The 19,831-nt window shown below is 42.4% G+C and overlaps 1 protein-coding gene across 10 annotated transcripts in view; it reads left to right on the top strand.

Moving 5' to 3' along the window:
* The window catches only part of app (approximated), a 60,604-nt gene that overhangs the window by 34,226 nt on the left and 6,547 nt on the right, over nucleotides 1-19,831 (top strand). For 6 of the 10 annotated variants that reach the window (NM_001259803.2, NM_001144465.2, NM_001144464.2 and 3 more), the window contains 7 exons: nucleotides 11,334-12,638; nucleotides 16,037-16,197; nucleotides 16,814-16,998; nucleotides 18,565-18,676; nucleotides 18,743-18,897; nucleotides 19,141-19,262; nucleotides 19,319-19,523. In NM_001259803.2, the coding sequence (NP_001246732.1) occupies nucleotides 12,448-12,638; nucleotides 16,037-16,197; nucleotides 16,814-16,998; nucleotides 18,565-18,676; nucleotides 18,743-18,897; nucleotides 19,141-19,262; nucleotides 19,319-19,523 (1,131 nt within the window). In that variant the 5' untranslated portion in view covers nucleotides 11,334-12,447. Of the gene's footprint in view, nucleotides 1-8,340; nucleotides 8,437-11,333; nucleotides 12,639-16,036; nucleotides 16,198-16,813; nucleotides 16,999-18,165; nucleotides 18,436-18,564; nucleotides 18,677-18,742; nucleotides 18,898-19,140; nucleotides 19,263-19,318; nucleotides 19,669-19,831 lie in introns of those variants that run through there. The other 4 variants (NM_001144467.3, NM_001144466.3, NM_001259802.2 and 1 more) reach the window with 3 other exon arrangements.

Genomic DNA, 19,831 nt, shown 5'->3' with positions numbered 1-19,831 from the left:
AACCCAGAGCAACAGTGATGCGAAAGACTCATTTTAAAATCTGGCAAAATCGGCTTAAATGCGGCTAGTTGTAGTTGTAGCCTGCTTTTAAGGAGCCGTAAGATTTTAAGTTTTTAAAAAGCTAGACTAAACGGGTTGCCACCAAAACACCTCTGCTTTAAAAACACTTATAAAGCTGCTTAAAATTATGCAACCCATAATAGAACGTATTTTTCTCAAAACCACAACTTACTGAAAATAACTAATAAATAAACTAAATTCGGTAGCAACCGAAACAATATGCTTGTAAATTTGTCATACTTAAATAGTTCAATTGGCATTACTGTGACCCAACTTAACACCATGCCACCCAAAATGGTCACGCAGTGTTTTAAACACGCCACCTTGGGGAAATTTTCAAAATGACAGCAATTTATTTAGACGTCGAGTGTGTGTGTGTGTGAGAGAGAGAGTCAGAAAGAGAGAGAGAGGGAGAGCGAGGTCGCGAATGTGTTTCTGTGGTCAGAAAGGATTGCAGCGGTCGGCCCAATGGCAAATATTTAACTTTGGCCAAATTCGCATTGTTGACATTCGCCGCTAACAAATTTCCATGTCAAAGGCGTGTGTTTACGCATAAATAGCTTTGCATAGAGGTCCTTTGAATTGGGTTTGGTTTTTGGCTCGTTTTTTTTCTGGCCGCTAAAGAGATTCCCGAATTAATTATGCAAAATGTGACCTAATCCAACAATGGCAATGGGGAAAATTTCCCACATTTTCATGACTCTCGCTGACTTAACCTTTTCCGATGGCCTTATAAACGTGCTAAAAATAAACAATTTTAGCCACCATTGGGTTGGGTTCCATCGCATGTATTTCGAACATTTCGCCCTTTAGCCCCGTGGCACTTGACGTGTAAATATTTTATGCCATTTTGGGCGACCCAAAAGGACTTGGACTGCTTCAACTCTTGATTTGAGTTTGGCAATTAGCGATGGCTTTTCGTCCTTTTGGCCCGTCCTTTTTACGGCCATCCCATTTTGTTGAAATGTATTAATCTAATGGCTTGATGGCTTTTGGTGGCTGTGCTGTTAAACCAGTTTATTGACTAATGCCATCGAATTGGAAATTCAGCCAGTTGTGAAACAGGGCCTTTTGTGTTTTATTATACTTATTGGTAAAATCTTTCTTTAAAGGATTGTCGTTTTCCAGTTTTATTTGAATGTATACGTATACTTAATTTGCAGATTGCAGGCGCACTTTGTTTGGTTGAACTTTTGGATGTGTGACACACATGTCTGTTGCCATAAGCTTCATGTAATTGCCAGTAAGTTCAAAGTAACTGGCACCCAAACGCCTTGACACTGAACCTTCGGAAGTTGGTAAAGGCCAAAGATCAACTTTGCACGCCATACCAATTCACTTTCAATCCGCTGTCAATCGTCGCTCAGTGGCCAAGATGTCATGTGTAGCACCACAAAATTGCTTAAAAAGGCGCCCAGTTTGGGTCACGTCCATCCAACTTGAATCCCCCCTGGTAGCATATATCAGTACCGCACTGCGTATGAGTGTTTTCCCTTTGGTGGCCAAGAGCTCAAAGAATCGCAGTTCTCTTTGCACTTTGCCCACATCACTTTTGGTCACTCCCACATCCAGCCAGTCCGTCCGCACACAAATGAGTCAACAGTTTGTGGCCATCGTGGGAAATTCTGGGGCGGCTACTCAAACACCATCCGGGTAGCTCCATAGTGGTAGTAGTAGTTGTTGCCTGCGATTTTCCCAATTGGCTCGAGTCGACTTGACGCCTGAAAGTATGCAACGGCATCCAATGCAATGCAATGCGTTTGGCCCCCGTCCAATGCATAAAAGTGGGTGGACTGGCTGGTTGGCGGTGGGTTGGGTTATTGCGCGTCCGCCAATGCAGTCGTGCTGAATTTATTGTGTTTGTTGTGCGAAATTAAATAAAAATTGAATTATGTTTATATCCGCCAGTTGCTGTTATTGTTGGCTCTATAATAGCGCGCTTTGTTTGCCTTCCTCGAGTGTGTCTCTCTGTCTGTCGGCCTGCCTGTCTGTTTGTCTGTCCGTCCAACTCTATAGCAATGTCTCCATGATCTCTGTCTGCTATGTCCCCCACTTCCCCTTCGCGTCGTCTGTTTTTCATTTTGCATAATAAATTGCATTTTCCATGCCAGTGAGTCGCCGCCTCTCCATGCGGCGCTCTCTGTTTGTTTGGCTGAGTGTCGTCGCCGCCCAGCTTCTGCTTTTCCATCTCCTACTGCAACTCCTCCTTCTGAACCCTTTGGTGCGCGGATTTTGCAGCACCCTTCTCATTTTTCCAGCTCCATGCAATGCATTGGAGTCGTATTTGCCGTGTGCTCCTCCTCCAGCCATCACTTTTCGCTCCGCCCTGCTCTTTTTTACATCGCCTGTGAACGCGGTTTTGCATTAATCTCATTTCATTGCCCTGGCTTGTTCTACAAGCAACTTCAACCTTACCCCACCTTTGTTTTTTTTTTTGCAGAAAAATGCAGAGAGGAAAATAGTTATTGGAATTATATTTTTTTTAAACATCAAATAAAGCTTTTATAAAACCTGGTATCAACGCCGCAAAGCATTGTATTTAATAGCATATCACTTCTATCTATCTTTCTATTAAAACCACACATGAAGGTTGAATAACATTGCCCCAAGTCTCAAAGGATAATTGAATTTTTAAATAATACATTTGTATTTATGATGTTTAGGAGGAGGCTGATCTTTTTTAAGCCATTTTGAAACTATAGTGCTTAGGCAATTTAGAGCGCTTTTTCTCCGTGCCCTAGTCATTCCTCCCCGTAACCTTTCTCATTTTTTTTTTATTGCTGGTTCCTGTAAATGCGGTGGAGGTCCTTCAACCAGCATAACCCAGCTGATTCGTCCGGGGCACAGCTGCTTCCGCTTGTACGCGCTAAATCAATTTGCTGTTTAAGCTCTGCCAGCTGTCGGCGGTTGGAGCACCTTTTTGGCTTTCGCATCCAGCGTCAGTCAAAGGGAAAATGGGCGCCAAGACGTCTCTCTTCTTCTCGCATCCGCATCCCTGGTGGTGTTCAACTGCTGCTCCGCTTTGGATTTTTCCCAGTTTTTACGTGCGTGCTGCCGTTAAGTGATTTTCATGAGTTTAACGAAGTGGTTTTCCACCGCCCCGCTGCTTCGCCACTCCTTGAAAACCAGTTGCCACAAAGGAAAAGAAGCCCACAATAACAACAATAACAAACAACAAGGAGACGAGCTTGACGTTTTTGCCCCTTCTTTTTTTTGCCATTTTACATTTTCCCGGCTTGCGCCTTTGACTCATCGTGCACAAAAACCCAGCATGATGAGGCTGGGAATATTCGTTATTCGCCCTCACTCCCTATCGTATACCCTTTTTATTTCTGCTGGGTAAGCTCAACATGTTTGCAAAATGTAATTACGCATACACTTATGTTGATAAATTCAAGAAACGAAATCAACACGACACAAAGCATTCAAATACCCTTGCAGAAAGTTAACTCTTTTAGGATCTCTCTAATTTCATGATTGGTTTTGCAAAGTAAAAGTTAATTCTTTTATAGAAGATTCAAAACATAGCTGGTCGAATTTTATTACGCGAGCAATTGTCTACCATATTACGTATACGCCATGTGTATCAGAAAAGTAGCACAGAATAGGAATATGGGATGCCTTTCACTTCTGAACCTCGACTTATGCGCCTGTTCAAAATATATATAAATATATATTTTTATTCCGAAAGAGCATAACACATTCGTCGCTCCCAAAAAGTTGGAAAACAATAGATTTTTGAGTGTTGCCACTTTGTTCTACAATTTTATTGCGCGAATTTCGAGCAAAAAACGCGGCAACAACAATAAAAGCCGCGCCAGCAACAGTGGCATCATAACAAATGGAGCTCCCTTCAAAGAGTTGCCCTTTTTGTCTGTTTACGTCACACGCCGCCACGCCCCTCTCGCCCCCTCAATGTGTGTGTGTGTGTGGTGTGTGTGTTAAAGTGTGTATGTGTGCGAGTTGTTTGATGCGCACATTTGAGCAATTTCAGCGGGCTTCTGCTGTTTGTTTATGCCGCTGCAAATGTGTTTGTGTGCGAGTGAACGCGGCGCGTGTCAAAATTGGTTAAACGTGAGTGGCTTTCACTGTGCCACGCGATTGCTGCTGCTGTTGCCAAAAAAAAAAAAAAACCCAAAGCTTGGGTGAATTTTTGGGGGCATGACCTGGGCCAAAGGTTAGCCCGCTGTCCGTTAAGGCAAATTAGCTGCGTAGCACGCCAGTGGTTCTGCTCTCCTGCCCTCCATCGTGACTCCCTGGCTGAGTGACTGGGTCGTAAATCATGTCAGGACAGCAATGGCAGTGGAAAGTGGCTACAGGATCCTGGATCAGGACCTAGCTCAAGCTCCGCTCACCGGCTTAATCAAGCAAATGGGCAGCACAAATCGGGAGCTCGTTTATTTTAAGCTGCCTCATAAGCAAGTCTAATTTTCTGCCATTCCCGTGAGTTATCGTTTTGTGGTCTTCTCTTCGGGGAAGTCAAGCCGCCAATGGAGGTTAAATGTAATGTTTTGGAAGAGCACTGGCTTAGTTGCTTGTTGAGCTTAGGAAGTATTAAAATTGTTTACTTCGGGCAATTTGCAGGAGTGCAGTTCGGTGTTAAGTTGGTAATGCTAGCAACTTTCAAGCAATAATCTTTCTTTTTATTCAATTTTTCAAGGAGTTCTTTGATATTTAATAAAAGAAGTAGCATTCTATAGTTATTTAAAAAATATATCATTTGTCTATAAATGTAATAGCCTGTAACCTCAAAAGAAACAGCTTTAATACCATATCCAAAATGGGACTGAAAATGGCTGTGGGAGAATATTTAAATTTCCCACTCTAATCTTGATTTTATCGCATTAGTACCATTGGCTTTTACATCCTAAACACAGACAAGGAGATGCTCATTTCCAAATGTGTGCCATGACTTTCTCCATTCCACTTGCAAATGCAGATGTTGCTGATGTTGAAGCGGCAAAACAAAAGCTGTCAACAACAAGTTGCCGGACAATAGAAGCCGCTGTCCGCTGCACATGCTCCTCCGCAACGGTTGGGCTTTTGTGTGTGTGTGGAAAAGACCAGTAGCCAGTAGCAATCCGGCAATCCAACAATCCGGCAATCCAGCAATCCAGCAATCCGACAATCCGGCAGTGGCCAACTAGCAAACTAGCAGCCAGGCGAACAATCGCCCCGACTTCTATGGGGAACTCTTGACAAATAGCGCCTGGTTGGTCACAGCTGGTGGCGCAATCCGTCGGACAGATGTTCCTGTCACTCCGTGAGTCCCAGCGTCCGTGTGTCCCATGTCCGTATCCGTGTCTCCGGGTCCTTAGTCCTTAGAGCGGCGGTGGCGTCTGTATGAGTGAGTGCATCGTGGCGCTCATAAAACTAAATATCTAAACAATCTGCGTTTGGCAATCTTATGGATTTCGCTGCCGACGTTGGCGCTGCGCAACTTTATTGAAATGTTTGGCAGTTTTCGTGTCCCCTTCAATTTGTGTCACACACACACACACACACACAGAGAAAGAGACAGTGGAAAAGGAAGAGGGAGACAGGCTGTCTGTGTTGCAATTTTGATTTTTGCAATTTTCGGAAGCATACTTTTTCGGGCCATGTGTGTCGTGCGCCATGTAAAAGCACAGTTCTCGATTATACACCGAATTTGGGGTCATAAACAATGATGACGAACAACCGCCGCGCATCATGATTACTTTCCCAAAGTATGCATGTCTGCGACATTGGCAATTCATTTAATTTTCGATTGAAATCCAATTGGATCATAATTCAAATTTTCCACCACGAAAGTAGCCCACGGGATTTGGCCATTTGGCCATTTCATTTCCACCAGGAGCAGTCGAGCATGAGCGAGGCAATAACCAAAACTTTTGCACATCGATGCGATGCGAAATCGAAGATAAATAAATGCTTCGAATAAGCAATAATCCGTCCTAAAAAAAAAAAAATGTTGGGAAAATGCTGGAAGTCGTGCGCGATGGGCGTGGAATAAATAGATAAAGATAAGGCTAGGCAAAAAGGAAAGGGCCCGGGCAAAATAAACATTTGTACATAATATAAATCGTTTTGGGGTCTGTTTTCTTATCGGGGCAACTGTTTCTCATTTATACATCATAAGCAGTTTCACTGGGGCGTTTTTCGGTGAATTGAATGCGGGTGGCAAATATGTTTTCCTCAAGGAACTGCCTTGTTTTCCTTTCTGTTGGTAGGGTCATAAAGAATCTGTTATCTGTAATCAGGACCTGCCCCATTATATTCTCATGAATAAGGTATTTTTTATTTGTTGCGATCGATATTTCGTACGGATTATAAACAACAAATTATGCACTACAATCATGAAAATGAAAACTTTGCATTCTAAAAAGTAGGTAATAAATACCTAAATAAATCTATTGATTTATTTTACATGTTGAATATTTTAGCTGCGCTTTTTAATATAAAAGGGAACTGTAAAAGTGAGACTAGAACAAAATACGGCATTTGCTGAGCACTTTGCAAATTGTTTGGGCTGATGTTTTGTAGGTCAACAGTTTCACAATAACTTTGACCAACACTTATAAGGTGATTGTCATAATAATTGTCGTACTGGGCTAGGTTGTGGCTCAGTTCAAACTGTGCAAATCATAATCGCCCCATGGACTGCTGCACTGCATCTGTGCAAACATGGCAAATGGCAAAGCAAACGACAATTAATTCTGCCCGCTGCAGTGGACGACGGTGGTCGCATTCAAGTCGACTTTCCACAAATAAAAATCAAATGCTGACTCAGTTCATCAGCGGGAAGAGTTGAACAGTTTCTGCACACACTAACCAAATGAAAGCAAACCCAAAACAGAGCTCAACCTGAAGCAAAAATAGAAAAATACAAATAAAAATAGAAATGAATATAGAAACCGAAACAGGAACAAACTGAGAGTGGGAAACCAAACAACGAAGCGAAAGCATACAAAAAAAAATACAAAAGCTCCAGCGAATGGCAAATAGAAAAACAAAAGTTGGCATCTGCCAAATGGACAGGAATTTATAAATTAAACCAAAACAATGAGCAAAGATTAACAACAGTTACCGACACAAGCAACGTATAAAACTCACATTCCGACGACAATGGTGACAATAGTTTTGTTTTGCTATTCTAATGTTTGCTACTCTGGGTGCACAGAACTAAAATATTTACCTATATTTTTTAAAATTTATTTGGAATTTTAAAAACTTCTGCTTCTGCTTCTCATCTGCTTAGATTTGAATTTAATGAAAAATTAATTCCTTATTGAAGCTTATCAATGATAAGCAAATGAAAAAAATTTGATCTTAAACCAGAATTTTGAAGTTATTTTTAAATATATTCATTATTATTATTTATTATATATTTTTAGATACCTTTAATAATTATTTCTTAATCCAAATGGTATTTGAACGAAACTTTCCAAGAAGCTTAAGAAATTAAGAAAAAGGTGTGATAAAAGTACTTCAAGGTCTTATTTTCTCTGAGTGTTTGTAATAAAATGTCAGAAAATCGTGGAGCAATCGTTGATGGCGACTTTCGGTTTGACTGTCACAGCGACGGCGACTTGACGGCCTCGGCGGCGTCGGCGACTGTAAATGTGACGGCAGCAATTACACGAACAGCGGCAAAGGGAAACGCTAAGGCAAACAGGACACACTCTCATACACACACACACACACACACACACTTGTGCCTGCCATGTGTGCGTGCGTTGCTTTGTTGCCGTAACGGAAATGGACGCCATGTCGGATGTTTGAGGAAATGTTCGTGTAGCTGTAACGGCAATGCCGAGAAAATGTGTTTGTGTGTATTTCCCTTATGCTCTACAGAACCATATATGTGGTCTATTAGTTGGGCGACTGTTTAAAACCATTAAATTGTATTGACATTTGAAAGAGTAGGTTGAACGACATTGTCGTCGAGCATCGGCGATTGTTATTGCTCTGCTGGACGCTCTTTTGAAATCAAAACTAATTGGAATATGAGTTGGAAATTATGGCTCTGACATTATGTTTAATTGAAAGTTTCCAGGTCAACCCGTGAGTAAACAAACATCTGCGTTATTAGTTACAAAATTGGTGTTTCTGCTTGTTGTAATGTTGGAAAATATTAAACTCGTTTTTATCATAAAACAAACCGAAATTGGTTCAGGTATTTGCTCAATTGATTTTGACCATATTTTAAATGAGAAAATTATGAAAAAAATCTATATATGAAAATATTAAAAACTTAATAGTCGTTGGAAAATACGTTTATATATTTTAAAAATTTCTAGTTCGAATATAACGCAACGGCACTCATTCACCTGATGTTAATCCACACCTACAGACTTGCGTTCTCCTAATCTGGACTCATCGTCATCCTCTGGAGTAAGCCAAAGTAACCAAACCGACTTCAAATACGCACAAGATCTCTTCGCACACACTCACTAACTATTCATATGCAGTCCGGCACTCATGCCTGTGAGAATGTGTCTGCTGGTTTGTTCGTTCGTTCGTTTGTTTGTTTGTTTGTTTGCTGAACGAGTGGGCGAGTGCGAATGCAAGCGGGGCTTTTGCGTAAATGAATGATCCCAGTCGAGTAGAGTCGAACTGAGCCGCCTTTCATGGGGGACAGCCAGGGGCTCGACTTAAGCCGGCACTGAGGGAAAAAAGAGCACGCTTAAAAACAGTTCGAAGTGAAAGATTTCTGACAAATATCCTATAAATCGATATAATCATGATTAAATAACAAATTAAATCTTTTAATGGAGATTGTGATAAAGTAATACGTTTAACTACGTTTATTTTATTAACTATTCTACAAACATCACTATGATCACCAAAAATATCTATTTCAATAAATGCATAAATCGAAAATAATGGCTAATGTTTTTCTCATTTACTTTGTAGTAAATTTTTCTTTGGTGTAGACCCGCCATGCACGCATGGCTGGCGGAGTACTTGCCACGCCCCCTCCGCCCCCCTCTTGAATGTTAAGTGTGCTCGCCATGCATGCGTATGAGTAACGATAGTGAGAGTGTGGGTGAGTGGGCTGTGAGTGGGTGGTTTCAGTGGGTGGTTTCAGTGGGTGGTGTGGGCGTGATAGTGGCAGTTGTGGCTACGATTGCGGGGGTGAAGGGGGTGAAGCGGGCCAGCGTCAAGAGCACTGATGTTCAAGGGTTTGATGTATTACAAAATACGTATACGCAACCGCAGCCTACAATTACAATGCCAAGTGTCGGTTAGGTATTTCTGGTTCACTCTCTCGCTCACTCACTCACATCCGCCAAGTGAGTGCGAGTGTTGGTGGGGTTTATGCCGAGGGATTTCAAGAACAAGTTCAAGAATTTATGTTATTGTGGAAGCACTGAAATATTGTTGTTTTAAGCCTAATAAAATATTCCAATATGAATCAAGTATTTTATAGAAATCTTTTCAAAATTTTTCGACATTTTGTATTAATGATTTCAGTATAAACATAGAACATTCCAGCGATTCGAGGAAAGTGATAGAATGCGCGTTGGTCGCTGCATTTTATTAGATACCAACACATGCTTTGCTTTGTTTTGTTTGCAGATCACATTTTGATAGTGTTATTACTATAATAACCAAAGACTCTTTCACTTTCACTCTTTTGCCGACCCACACTCTCTATTGCTATTGAATTGCCGTAAGTGGCCATTTATTTACATATTTGCGCTGAGTGGCACACTTCAAAGTTGGCTCTTGTGTTTTGTTTTTGCTGTCGCTACTTTATGGTTATTGTTTTTTTTTTTTTGCCGTTTTTGTTGGCTAGCACTTTGCGTCATTTCAGGCAATTTATGAGTTTATTGAACACACGCTTGTGTGCCTTTAATTGGCACTTCTTGGCGCATGTCATCAGCTGCAGTTAATGTTAATTGTGAGGGGGGTGACCATGCCATGCCATCCCATTTCCTTCCATTCTAGCGAAATGTATGCAAATAATCGCAGTCAGTATATATTAGAGCATTCGGTGGCGCGCTATAATTGCAACACAATTTGCATAAACATTTTCACCGCCCGAGAAAGCCGAAATAGGCAACATCTGCGAACCGAGAGTCCCTTTTAAATGGGTCGGCGTGTGCCCAATTAACGCAAATTGCAAATGCAAAAGCCATTCACTCGTTTTCGGGCGGCTCCTGTGAGCCTGTGCTTGTGTTTGTGTTGCTGCTGGTTTATTGCCACACAAAGTGCGCCTGTTTGCCTTAGATAACGGTTTCTGGGTTCCAGAACCATGTTGCAACACACACACACACACATACAGGAACATAAAGTTACCGTGCAGCGCAGTTGCCAAAGAGGAGTAACAACTTGCTGTCGCCGGGGCGGCATACTGTGCGTATGCTTAACTTGATTAGCGCCAATTAGCCGACAGTAGTCGTCTCTCATAAAACCGCAAATTAGCGCATTTCAGCTGTTAATAATCCATGCTGCTTTAATCCTTTAGTCGGTTTATGCCCAGCCATAAATAATAAACGATCTGGATTTATGTTTGCTGCGCATTTCAAATTATGTCAGCTCTGTGGAATTAAACAAGGATGCAGGAGCTTAACTAGATCGTTTGAAATTGAAGAAACACTTAAACGGAAGCTGCAAAATATGCTAAGATGTTAGGTGGGCTTTAATCTTAAATTTGTATTAACTAATCTAAAAAATTGGTATCTTCGATGTCAAACTTACACATTTCAAATGCACATCCTTGATTTGTATTCAGCACAAACAAAAACAATTTACCATTTAAGTTCGAATTAATTAGTCAAATTACTCAATCAATAACAACCGCTAAGATGTGTAAAAACACAATTTAATTGAAATTAATTAAGTGTCTTACTCAGTCATTTAAATTGTGTGCTGATAAAAGAAGAGCTACCAAACCAAAATGTAATAAAGTAGTGACCACAATTGTTTGGCTTAACTGCTATAAACTTCCGTGGGACAATTGGGAATGAAAATTTATCTGCAAGTTATAACAACTCGATTGTGTTGGCATAAAAAAGTGATAAAATTTATCTTATGAATTGCCCCATTGCGGACGTTCTCGCTCTTTTAGCTAACTTACAGTACTCGGGCAATGCGATTAAAATTCGATAATAAAGTGGGAATAAAGGAATCCCTGGAAGAGATGAGAAGTTTCTCCTTTTCGCTTGTCGGCGCCCGTACAAAAGTTCTTAATCAAAATAACTTAATGATTATATTTGCTTGCAATTCCACAGTTGCTCACTCCTTTTCACAAGTTTCTCTCCATCTTCTCGTTACCATTTCAGGACTGGACTGACCCGCTCAAACAGGACTAAAACCAGCCAAACCAATTCGACGCCAATTTTAACTACTGTTGGTGGCGCCAGCAGCGAATAGCGAATAATTGAATCATAAAGGACACGGACGGGCCACCCAAAAGGATCCAGAATTCAGGATCAACAAAGCCGAGCAAATAATTGCTATATAGTCTGTGTGTGTGTGTGCGCGCACTGAACGTGGTCTCCCCACCCTCGATTCAGTACTCACCCCCATTTCCGGTGGGTGGAAATAGGGGAGTGGCAGCAGCACTGGCAAACGAAGACGGCTGCAGGGAAATGACAGTCGTACTGCTTTAATTAAAGCCGGGACGTGGGCGTGTGGGCGTGAGGCCCGAAAGTGTGCGCTGCAATAAAAGGAGGAAACTGAAACGCAATGTGGCTGATGCCGCGGACCGTGGACAACGCAACAAAGTGGACGAAATTGCTTTTGGAACATTACAGGATACCACTCGAGTTGGACAGCAGTAGCGGCAGCAGCGAGCCAGGCATTAATTTTGATTAAATTCACCTGAGAAAATTCGCCTTCAAATAGCAACTAACAAACGAACGACAAAAACTACAAACTACAAAATAAAGCTAAATCAAACTTTAAGTGGTGAATATTTCAAGCAGCGGCGCGGTGTGCATGAAATTCACAGGAGATAGCAGCAAACAGGTTCGGGAGCAGCAGGAGACATCTTGTGGAAGTCGGTTTTGCGTGCCGCTGGCATTGCAACAGCTACACATGAACACTTCCCTGTGACACGAGGTGGTGCGGAGCGAAGGGAGGCGTCGTCGGTCGCCAGGACGCCAGGAAAACAGCATAATTTCGTCAACGGCAGCCATTTGAACTGTCGTCGCCAGAGCATAACCCACCATTCCCCAGGATCCCACAACCCCAAAACCCGAATCCCCATACCGGCCCACATCATCATCAGCAGCAGGAGCAGAAGATTCAGGAAAGGCGTCACTGTCACAGTCAGCAATTGTTGTCAGCAAAGGAAAAGTAACAGAATCAGTGGAACCACCAGCAGGACCAAGACCTGGCATAACAACACCATCCTATCCAAAACTTAATACCCCATTCGCCACGACCGCCCCGATGAATCTGCTGTGCTGCTGTTGTTGCAGTAACATGGCACCAAACCAACGCGTCACACGCAAATGGGAACTGTTTGCCGGACGCAATAAATTCTACTGCGATGGATTGCTAATGTCCGCACCGCACACAGGCGTCTTCTACTTGACGTGCATCCTGATTACCGGCACCAGTGCGCTCTTCTTTGCCTTCGAGTGAGTATACGCCCCGTGCTCATTTCAGCCATTTGTTAGTTTGTTCGTACACTGGAAAAAAAACGTAGATTTGGTATATGTTACGGATAGTAATGTTTGATCTTTTCTTTCAAGTATAATCTAATATACACTAGTTTAAGTTATAAAAATAGCAACACAAGATACCCAAACTTAGTTATTGAAGGCGCTTAGTCATAGATTTGAAAGTATTTAATTGAAAGTACTAGATTTTCTTTCCGTGTGCCAATAGGAGTGTCAGCGAGCAGTTGGCCTCCCTTCAGATGCATTGTGTGCAAAATGTATACGTTGCTAATTAAGCATTGCCCAGTAACCCATTCCGGGGACCAACGGATAGACGATACCCCTGGCCACCGACTCCATTCCAGCGGGTCATGCTTGATTTCCAATTACGCCCACATTAATGGTCTCTGACTTTGGACTCTTGCTCTGGTTTCAACGGTATCAACGGGTTTCTCATCCGTTCTCTCATTCCCGACTGTTTTCTGCCCTCTGCTGTCCGTCTCCGTATCCAATGGCATGTAATTATTGCTGTGCAACGTGGCGTATGCGTTATGCTTGGGCTGGCAAAGGACATGGCTATCCAAGCTGCTGCTGCTGCTGCTGCTACCACTTTTTCTAGCTAGATATCTCTGTCCGGGATGAATCCGTTGAATTACGGGTATCCGTGTGGATTGCATAATGGGGGTGGGTGAATAGTTTCAGCTTTTGATTTGTCAATCCGATGGTTATCCGGCATTCAAATATGTTCATGCCACTAGCCCGACCCACTGGCAAACCACAGGAAAGTTATCCCCTTACCCTGGGTTCAGTTTTTAAACTGAATTTTCATTTCAGACTCGTTCATCCGGAACACATTTCTATTTCCTGTTGCTAAATTTTTCCGCTATTAAACTCTAATGGCGGTGTTTAATGGTTGAAAATTAAAGTTTTTGAATTATTACTATTTCATTTAGATTCGGCCAATCCGACCACTGCGTACCCTCTTATTTAAGCTGCTTTTGTCATTTGTCATTCGAAGCAGTATATATGTATGGGCAATAAGGACTTGCTTTTTTGTGATGATTTGAAAAATTTCTGAAGGGCTTTCTTATGTGAGACAACACAGTGAAATAAACGAGAAATTTCCAAGAATATTGTATTCTCTTGCTACTATCACGTTGCTCCAATAATAATTCAAACGTCCAATCAATTTGGTCGGTATAGCAACTAAATAAATATCTAAACGGCATGAACATCTGGAAAACCCACAGGCCACAAACGTTTAACTAGATTCAATTTGGTTGCACATGGGCGCACATTCACCCTCATTTTTCCGTAGACTGGCCAAAATAACGCATACGACACGTAGTGCAAATACAAATAGAACGCAACGTTAAAGTTGCAAACCATTCGCCATTCGACGGTGCGATTAGACAAAATTATGCTCAACATTTTCTGCACGAAATCATTTCAGCAGCGCAGAAAGGAATTACATGTGCGGAGGTGCTGTGTTTCCCACAAAAGAAATTGAAATTCCCATGCCTAGGAACCATATACATATATGCATCTCCTACATCTCCAGCTCCTCCATTTATGCGCTCCAAATTTATTCGCTGCTGAAAAGCGGCTGCAGCGCGATTTTACTTTCATTGCTTGCTTTACATTAGCGCACAGTCGAGTGGAAGGCGTCCCAGTATGGATGGGCATTACAATATCTGCAATGCCTTTGAGTGCTCCCATAGATATTCCTGCAGATACTCGCACATATCCTATAGATGCACGCGAAAAAATCGGAAAATTTGAACAGAAACAGGAAGGCCGGCCCAAACCGTTCAGTTCAGTTCAGAGGTGCCTTAAGTTTCTCATGATAAGAAAACAACTTCATGAATTTAGGTTCAAATCAAGTTATGTTTATTTTACAACTTATTTTCGTAGATTTTATTTAGTTTACCATTTATAGTTTATTTATACTGAAACGGATTTTAAATAGAATTAAACCGAAACAAAACATTTACAAAACACGCATAGCGCCTCAGGCCTTAATTTGCACGTAGAAATGTATGTGTCCCTGAATTAAATGAACACAAAATTTGATTGCACTCATAGATAGTTGTATCTCAAATATATATATTTATTATTTTTTTGCATGTAGGCAGCCTGGGGATGTGTGGGCCAAACTCAAATTGTGTTTCGTTCGACGCTCCCCGGCACTGGAAATCGCTAAAAGGTAGCACACAATGCATGAGGGGGCCCTCCTTCGCATTTCCCATTTTCTATTTTATTTTCTATGGCATTGTCAGCGATTTGCCAGTTGAATGCGAGAAAAGCATTTTTTGAATGCATTCCTATTTAAGCCTTACTTCTATGGCTGTGAAGGTATGGGGGTCGGGGGCCTGGAGCGCAATCGGCGTTGTCATGACAAATGTATTTAACTATTTTCGGTTGGTTCTGCTGACTGTTCCCAAAATGAGGCAAACTACATCCACGTCCATCTGGGACTTGTCACACATAATTGTCACTGAGCACTCTGTGTCCTCTGTGAATTGATGGCAAGTGAAAGTTGCTCCTGCGAGTGGTGAATGCGGCGACTTTTGCGATTCACAAATCGTTGGCACGCATCGGGCATTAAGTAACAATGCCAAGCTGAACATTGTCCTATCCCCCAGCCGCTAGTCCTTCGCATCCTTCATATCCTTCGCATCGCAGCTATCCCCGCTGGGATAGATAGTCCGCCCCAATTTGGGGCCATATTTGTTCGGGCCTTTCCACACATTTGGGGCATTGCCAAATCACCGGGGACATTTGCATGCATTTTTGAGCAGGGCATGCCACACTCGTCGCCCACCAAATGCTGCAGTAAATCCAATGGCAAGCGTTGCCTGCATTTTGCCGTTTGGATGCACTGCATGATGCACCGGATGCCAGGGAAGTCGGAGATTCACGGAATCAAATTTCAATGGGTGCTTGCAGCTGAGACGGAATCCAAGGATCAGTAGTTTTGAAAAGCTTTCTAGTCATGCTTTGTTCAATCAGAGAGATTTAAGCCATTTTAAAGAGCTGAGTTGCTACTTTTTGACTTCGTGTTGTTTTCTTAACAAGAGGCGTCTCTAAAGTCTCATTAAATTATACCAAATAAACGATAATAGTCATTAGAGCTTCTTAGGAGTAAGGATGCTGTAATATAACTTTTATTTGCAAACTCATAATATTTTAGTCATAATTGGAATATTCCTAGTTTATTACCAAATCTACCTATTTTATCTTATTGACATGGCTCTAGTTTATTACTCCATTATGCGAAACAATCTGCTCAAATCAAGATGTTGCCATAAACCATAATGACAGAAACATCGTTAGATTAATGATATATATTTCTTTGCTCTTCGTCCTTCTTTCAGCTGTCCCTTTCTGGCGGACAGCATAAATCCGGCCATTCCGATTGTGGGAGCGGTACTATACTTCTTCACGATGAGCTCCTTGCTGCGCACAACCTTCACGGATCCGGGCGTCATACCGCGAGCCTCCAACGATGAGGCCGCCTATATTGAAAAGCAAATAGGTACGTTACTCATCCGCCCCGTAGTCTCGCGATAGCAATAGCAATAGCAGTGGCAATCGCAGTCGAAGTCCTCGCGTCCATCCAAAAGGAAATGTGGCCAAGGTCGTTGCCTGCTGCTGCCTGTTGCCTGAATATCCTTCTTCTCCATCTGCCACGCCCCTACTCACCCGTACTTGCCAAACACTCGCCCACTCAAACAAATACACACACACACACACAGACAGCACTTGCGTATATATTTGTTTTCACTTCATTAAGTTTGTGTGTGTGTGTGAGAGAGCAAATGGGAGGAACGTAAAAAGTAATGAGCGTGGCATGACATAGAATGAAAAAAGCGCTAAAAAAATGGGAAAATATATATGTTCCGTATAAAAATCATCAAAGGCGAACGCTGCGTTGCCTTTGCGCTAATGAGTTGCTGTTGTTGCCTTTGTATAAAATATTTAAAATGAGAAAACTTTGGCCCTTTCCTCCAATTTTTTTTTTTCATTTTTCTTCCACTTGCATGTCAACATCGTCGATGTTGCTGATGCTGCATTTCCTCTGCGTCGCTCTGGATGAATACGGGAATATGTGCGTATGTACGTGTGTGGATAACCCAAATCGACGTGAGTAGAGGTGCCAAACTCGCTGAACAGTCCCACATATCGACCGCCGCCGAGGACCAAGGAGGTCCTGGTCAAAGGACAAACGGTCAAGCTGAAATACTGTTTCACCTGCAAGATCTTCCGGCCGCCGAGGGCCTCGCACTGCAGCCTGTGCGACAACTGCGTGGACCGCTTCGATCACCACTGTCCCTGGGTGAGTAGTGATGGTGGCACTGGTGGCACTGGTGGCTCTGGTGGGTGATGGGCCTGTCGAGTGGGTCCTTGACAAGGACACCCGGCACCTCGTTAGCGGTGGCGCATTTTTAATCACTTCCCATCAAACCGCCTACTTGCTGGCTGGCTGTCCCCAAAGCAACCGTTCTCCAACCTCATCCTCATCGTCCTGGCCCCCATTTTGGCCAACTGACATTGAGCCGAGAGCCGCATTAGGGGCTCTGGCGAAAAGTGGGCCACAAAACCAACAGCCTCTCGTCGTCTCTCTGACTTTAACCCAATTCCAACGGCAACCGCTGAGGTTGCTAATTTTTTAGCAAAAATAATTTCAGCCGAGCGAACGTCACGTTTAAACAAAAAGAAAAAGCGCACTCGGACGGACTCCCAGCTTTTCCTTTGCTTTTATACCCGCCAGCGACGCGCTGATGCAACAAGATGTGGCTCCCTATCTCTCTCTGTGTGTGTGTGTGTGTGTGTGTGTTTGGACAGGACCAAGCAAACAAACCACACTTGCACAAACACACACTCATGCACACACTAACTTAAGTAGCCACACTCATATTTCTGTGGTTCTGTTCTTTTTTTTTTGGCGGGGGGAAATATGTAGCATACTTTTTGGGATGGGGGCGCCACATCCCCAAGAGACTCAAATCATCGCACATACCCTTACGGATGAATGTACTTAACATTCAATTGAGACTTCCAATACTCCTCGGCTTTTTAAATATTCATACTCACTAATTGAGTGCTTTGTTTGCACACCACTTGTATTTTTAAGCCAAAAGGTAACCAACCCATTTAGTGCTTTATTCCCTAATTGATTGCTTTGTCTACGTATTTAATTTCCCACGATGATATTGATTTGAAAATTTTCCTTTCACCTTGATTTTAGCTTTCGCAATTCACAATCAATTTAGTTTGACCCGTAAACCATTTGGCTTGAGGAAGGTCAGTTATGTCATTAAATATTTACACTAAGCTGAGCATTCATTTTGACTTAGGCTGTCACTTTTCCACTTTTACGAGGACTTTTGACATTCTCTGAAATGAAATGCTCATTTATGTTTCATTTCTATGCAAAGAAACTAAATTTCCTAGTTCAAAAAATGAAATAAAATAAATCATAATTCTCTCCACTTACTGAAAGGGTGTAAATTACTCGGTCTGCTAGAACTCAAAGTCTCTGCCAGTTAGTGTTGCTGTCATGGCTTTGCCATCGCCCCACTTCATTTACTGGGGCTCCGGCGTAATTTAAACCCCCGGAGGAGAGAAAGTACGGACACAATCGCATCTGACGGCTTGAAGGTCGACTCGAGCCTTTTGGGGATTTGGTTCACTGTTCGCGGCTCCAAAGAAGGGGTTTGTTGGCCACGAGGATGGGTGCTGGAAATTAAGGCATTTCTCGGTCGTAATTTTGGTAATGCCACACATCTCGTGAAAATGCAATTAACCTCATTATGTTTGCCAGCTCGAAACGGAATATCTTACCAACTTTATTTCGCCTGTAGTGTGTGTTTATAAACCATTTTAAATGCTCTCTTTGCAGGTGGGAAACTGCGTGGGCAAGCGGAATTATCGGTTCTTTTATTTGTTTCTAGTCTCATTGGCATTTTTAGCTGTATTTATATTCTCGTGCTCTGTGACGCATTTAGTTTTATGTGAGTACAACGGAATAGCAATCCATATGCGATATGAATGATATGATTTGTTTATACCACCGGCAGTGATGAAGAAGGAGCACGAGGTCTTTAATGTAATCAAGGCGGCGCCCTTCACTGTGATTGTTGTGTTCATTTGCTTCTTCTCGATATGGTCGGTGATCGGCCTGGCCGGCTTCCATACCTATCTGACGACTAGCGATCAGACAACCAACGAGGATGTAAGTATACAGAAACAAATATATTATATATTGGTAATTAAATCAGCCACAAGCTTCCTCTTTGAAAAGAAATGATTATGAATTATGAAAGTATACACATTCTAAAGCATTATTATTCGAATTCTTTCCTAGGAAATTTTTAAAATTATCCAGTGTTTACACACATGAATTGTGTATTACTTTCGTACTTTCGGTATACTTGAAAATGACCTTTACACAATATAAAACTGCTCTTTTCAACAGCTCAAGGGATCCTTCTCCTCCAAAGGCGGTCCACGCACCCAAAATCCCTATTCGCGGGGTAACATTTGCCTGAACTGCTGTCACATCCTGTGCGGACCCATGACGCCCTCGCTGATCGATAGGTAAGTGACCAGTTGGCAGAGTTCCAGACCATTATGCTAATTGGATTAACCGGCAGACGCGGCATCGCCACCGACGAGTTCATCCAGCAGATGCAGCACCAGTCGAGTCCGCGGCACGCACTGAGCGATGTGCTGAGTGCCTCGCACATGGTCACCACCTCGCAGCCCATGATGGGTGGTTTAGGTGGTGGTGGCATCGGTGGTGCCGGCGGCGGGATCAGCATTGGTGGAGCGGAGCTAAAGCCCCGATTCTACGACGAGGTAAGCGGCCAATCCAGCGGCCACATTGAGTCAATCCAAGAGCACCCTTTCACCACCGAAATCTAAAAATATCTAAATGTCTGAGCACACTGCTTGCTTGATATCCTTTATATATTTATATATATATATCAAATCCAATCAAATCAAAACTCTCGTACGATGAACTCTTTTGTGCACATCATTTTGACGATCTGTAATTCAAATTTTTTTCTTTTTGTGTTCTATGCAATGTTCTTTTTGGTAATCTACTACTACCTACTACTACTACTCGTATCATACACCACAATCGACACAATCACACCACGAAT

This window comes from Drosophila melanogaster, chromosome 3L (assembly GCF_000001215.4).
Source record: "Drosophila melanogaster chromosome 3L".
Taxonomy (NCBI): Eukaryota; Metazoa; Arthropoda; class Insecta; order Diptera; family Drosophilidae; genus Drosophila; species Drosophila melanogaster.
The sequence above is the reverse complement of the archived record's forward strand: the minus strand, read 5'-3'. Positions and strand labels throughout refer to the sequence as shown.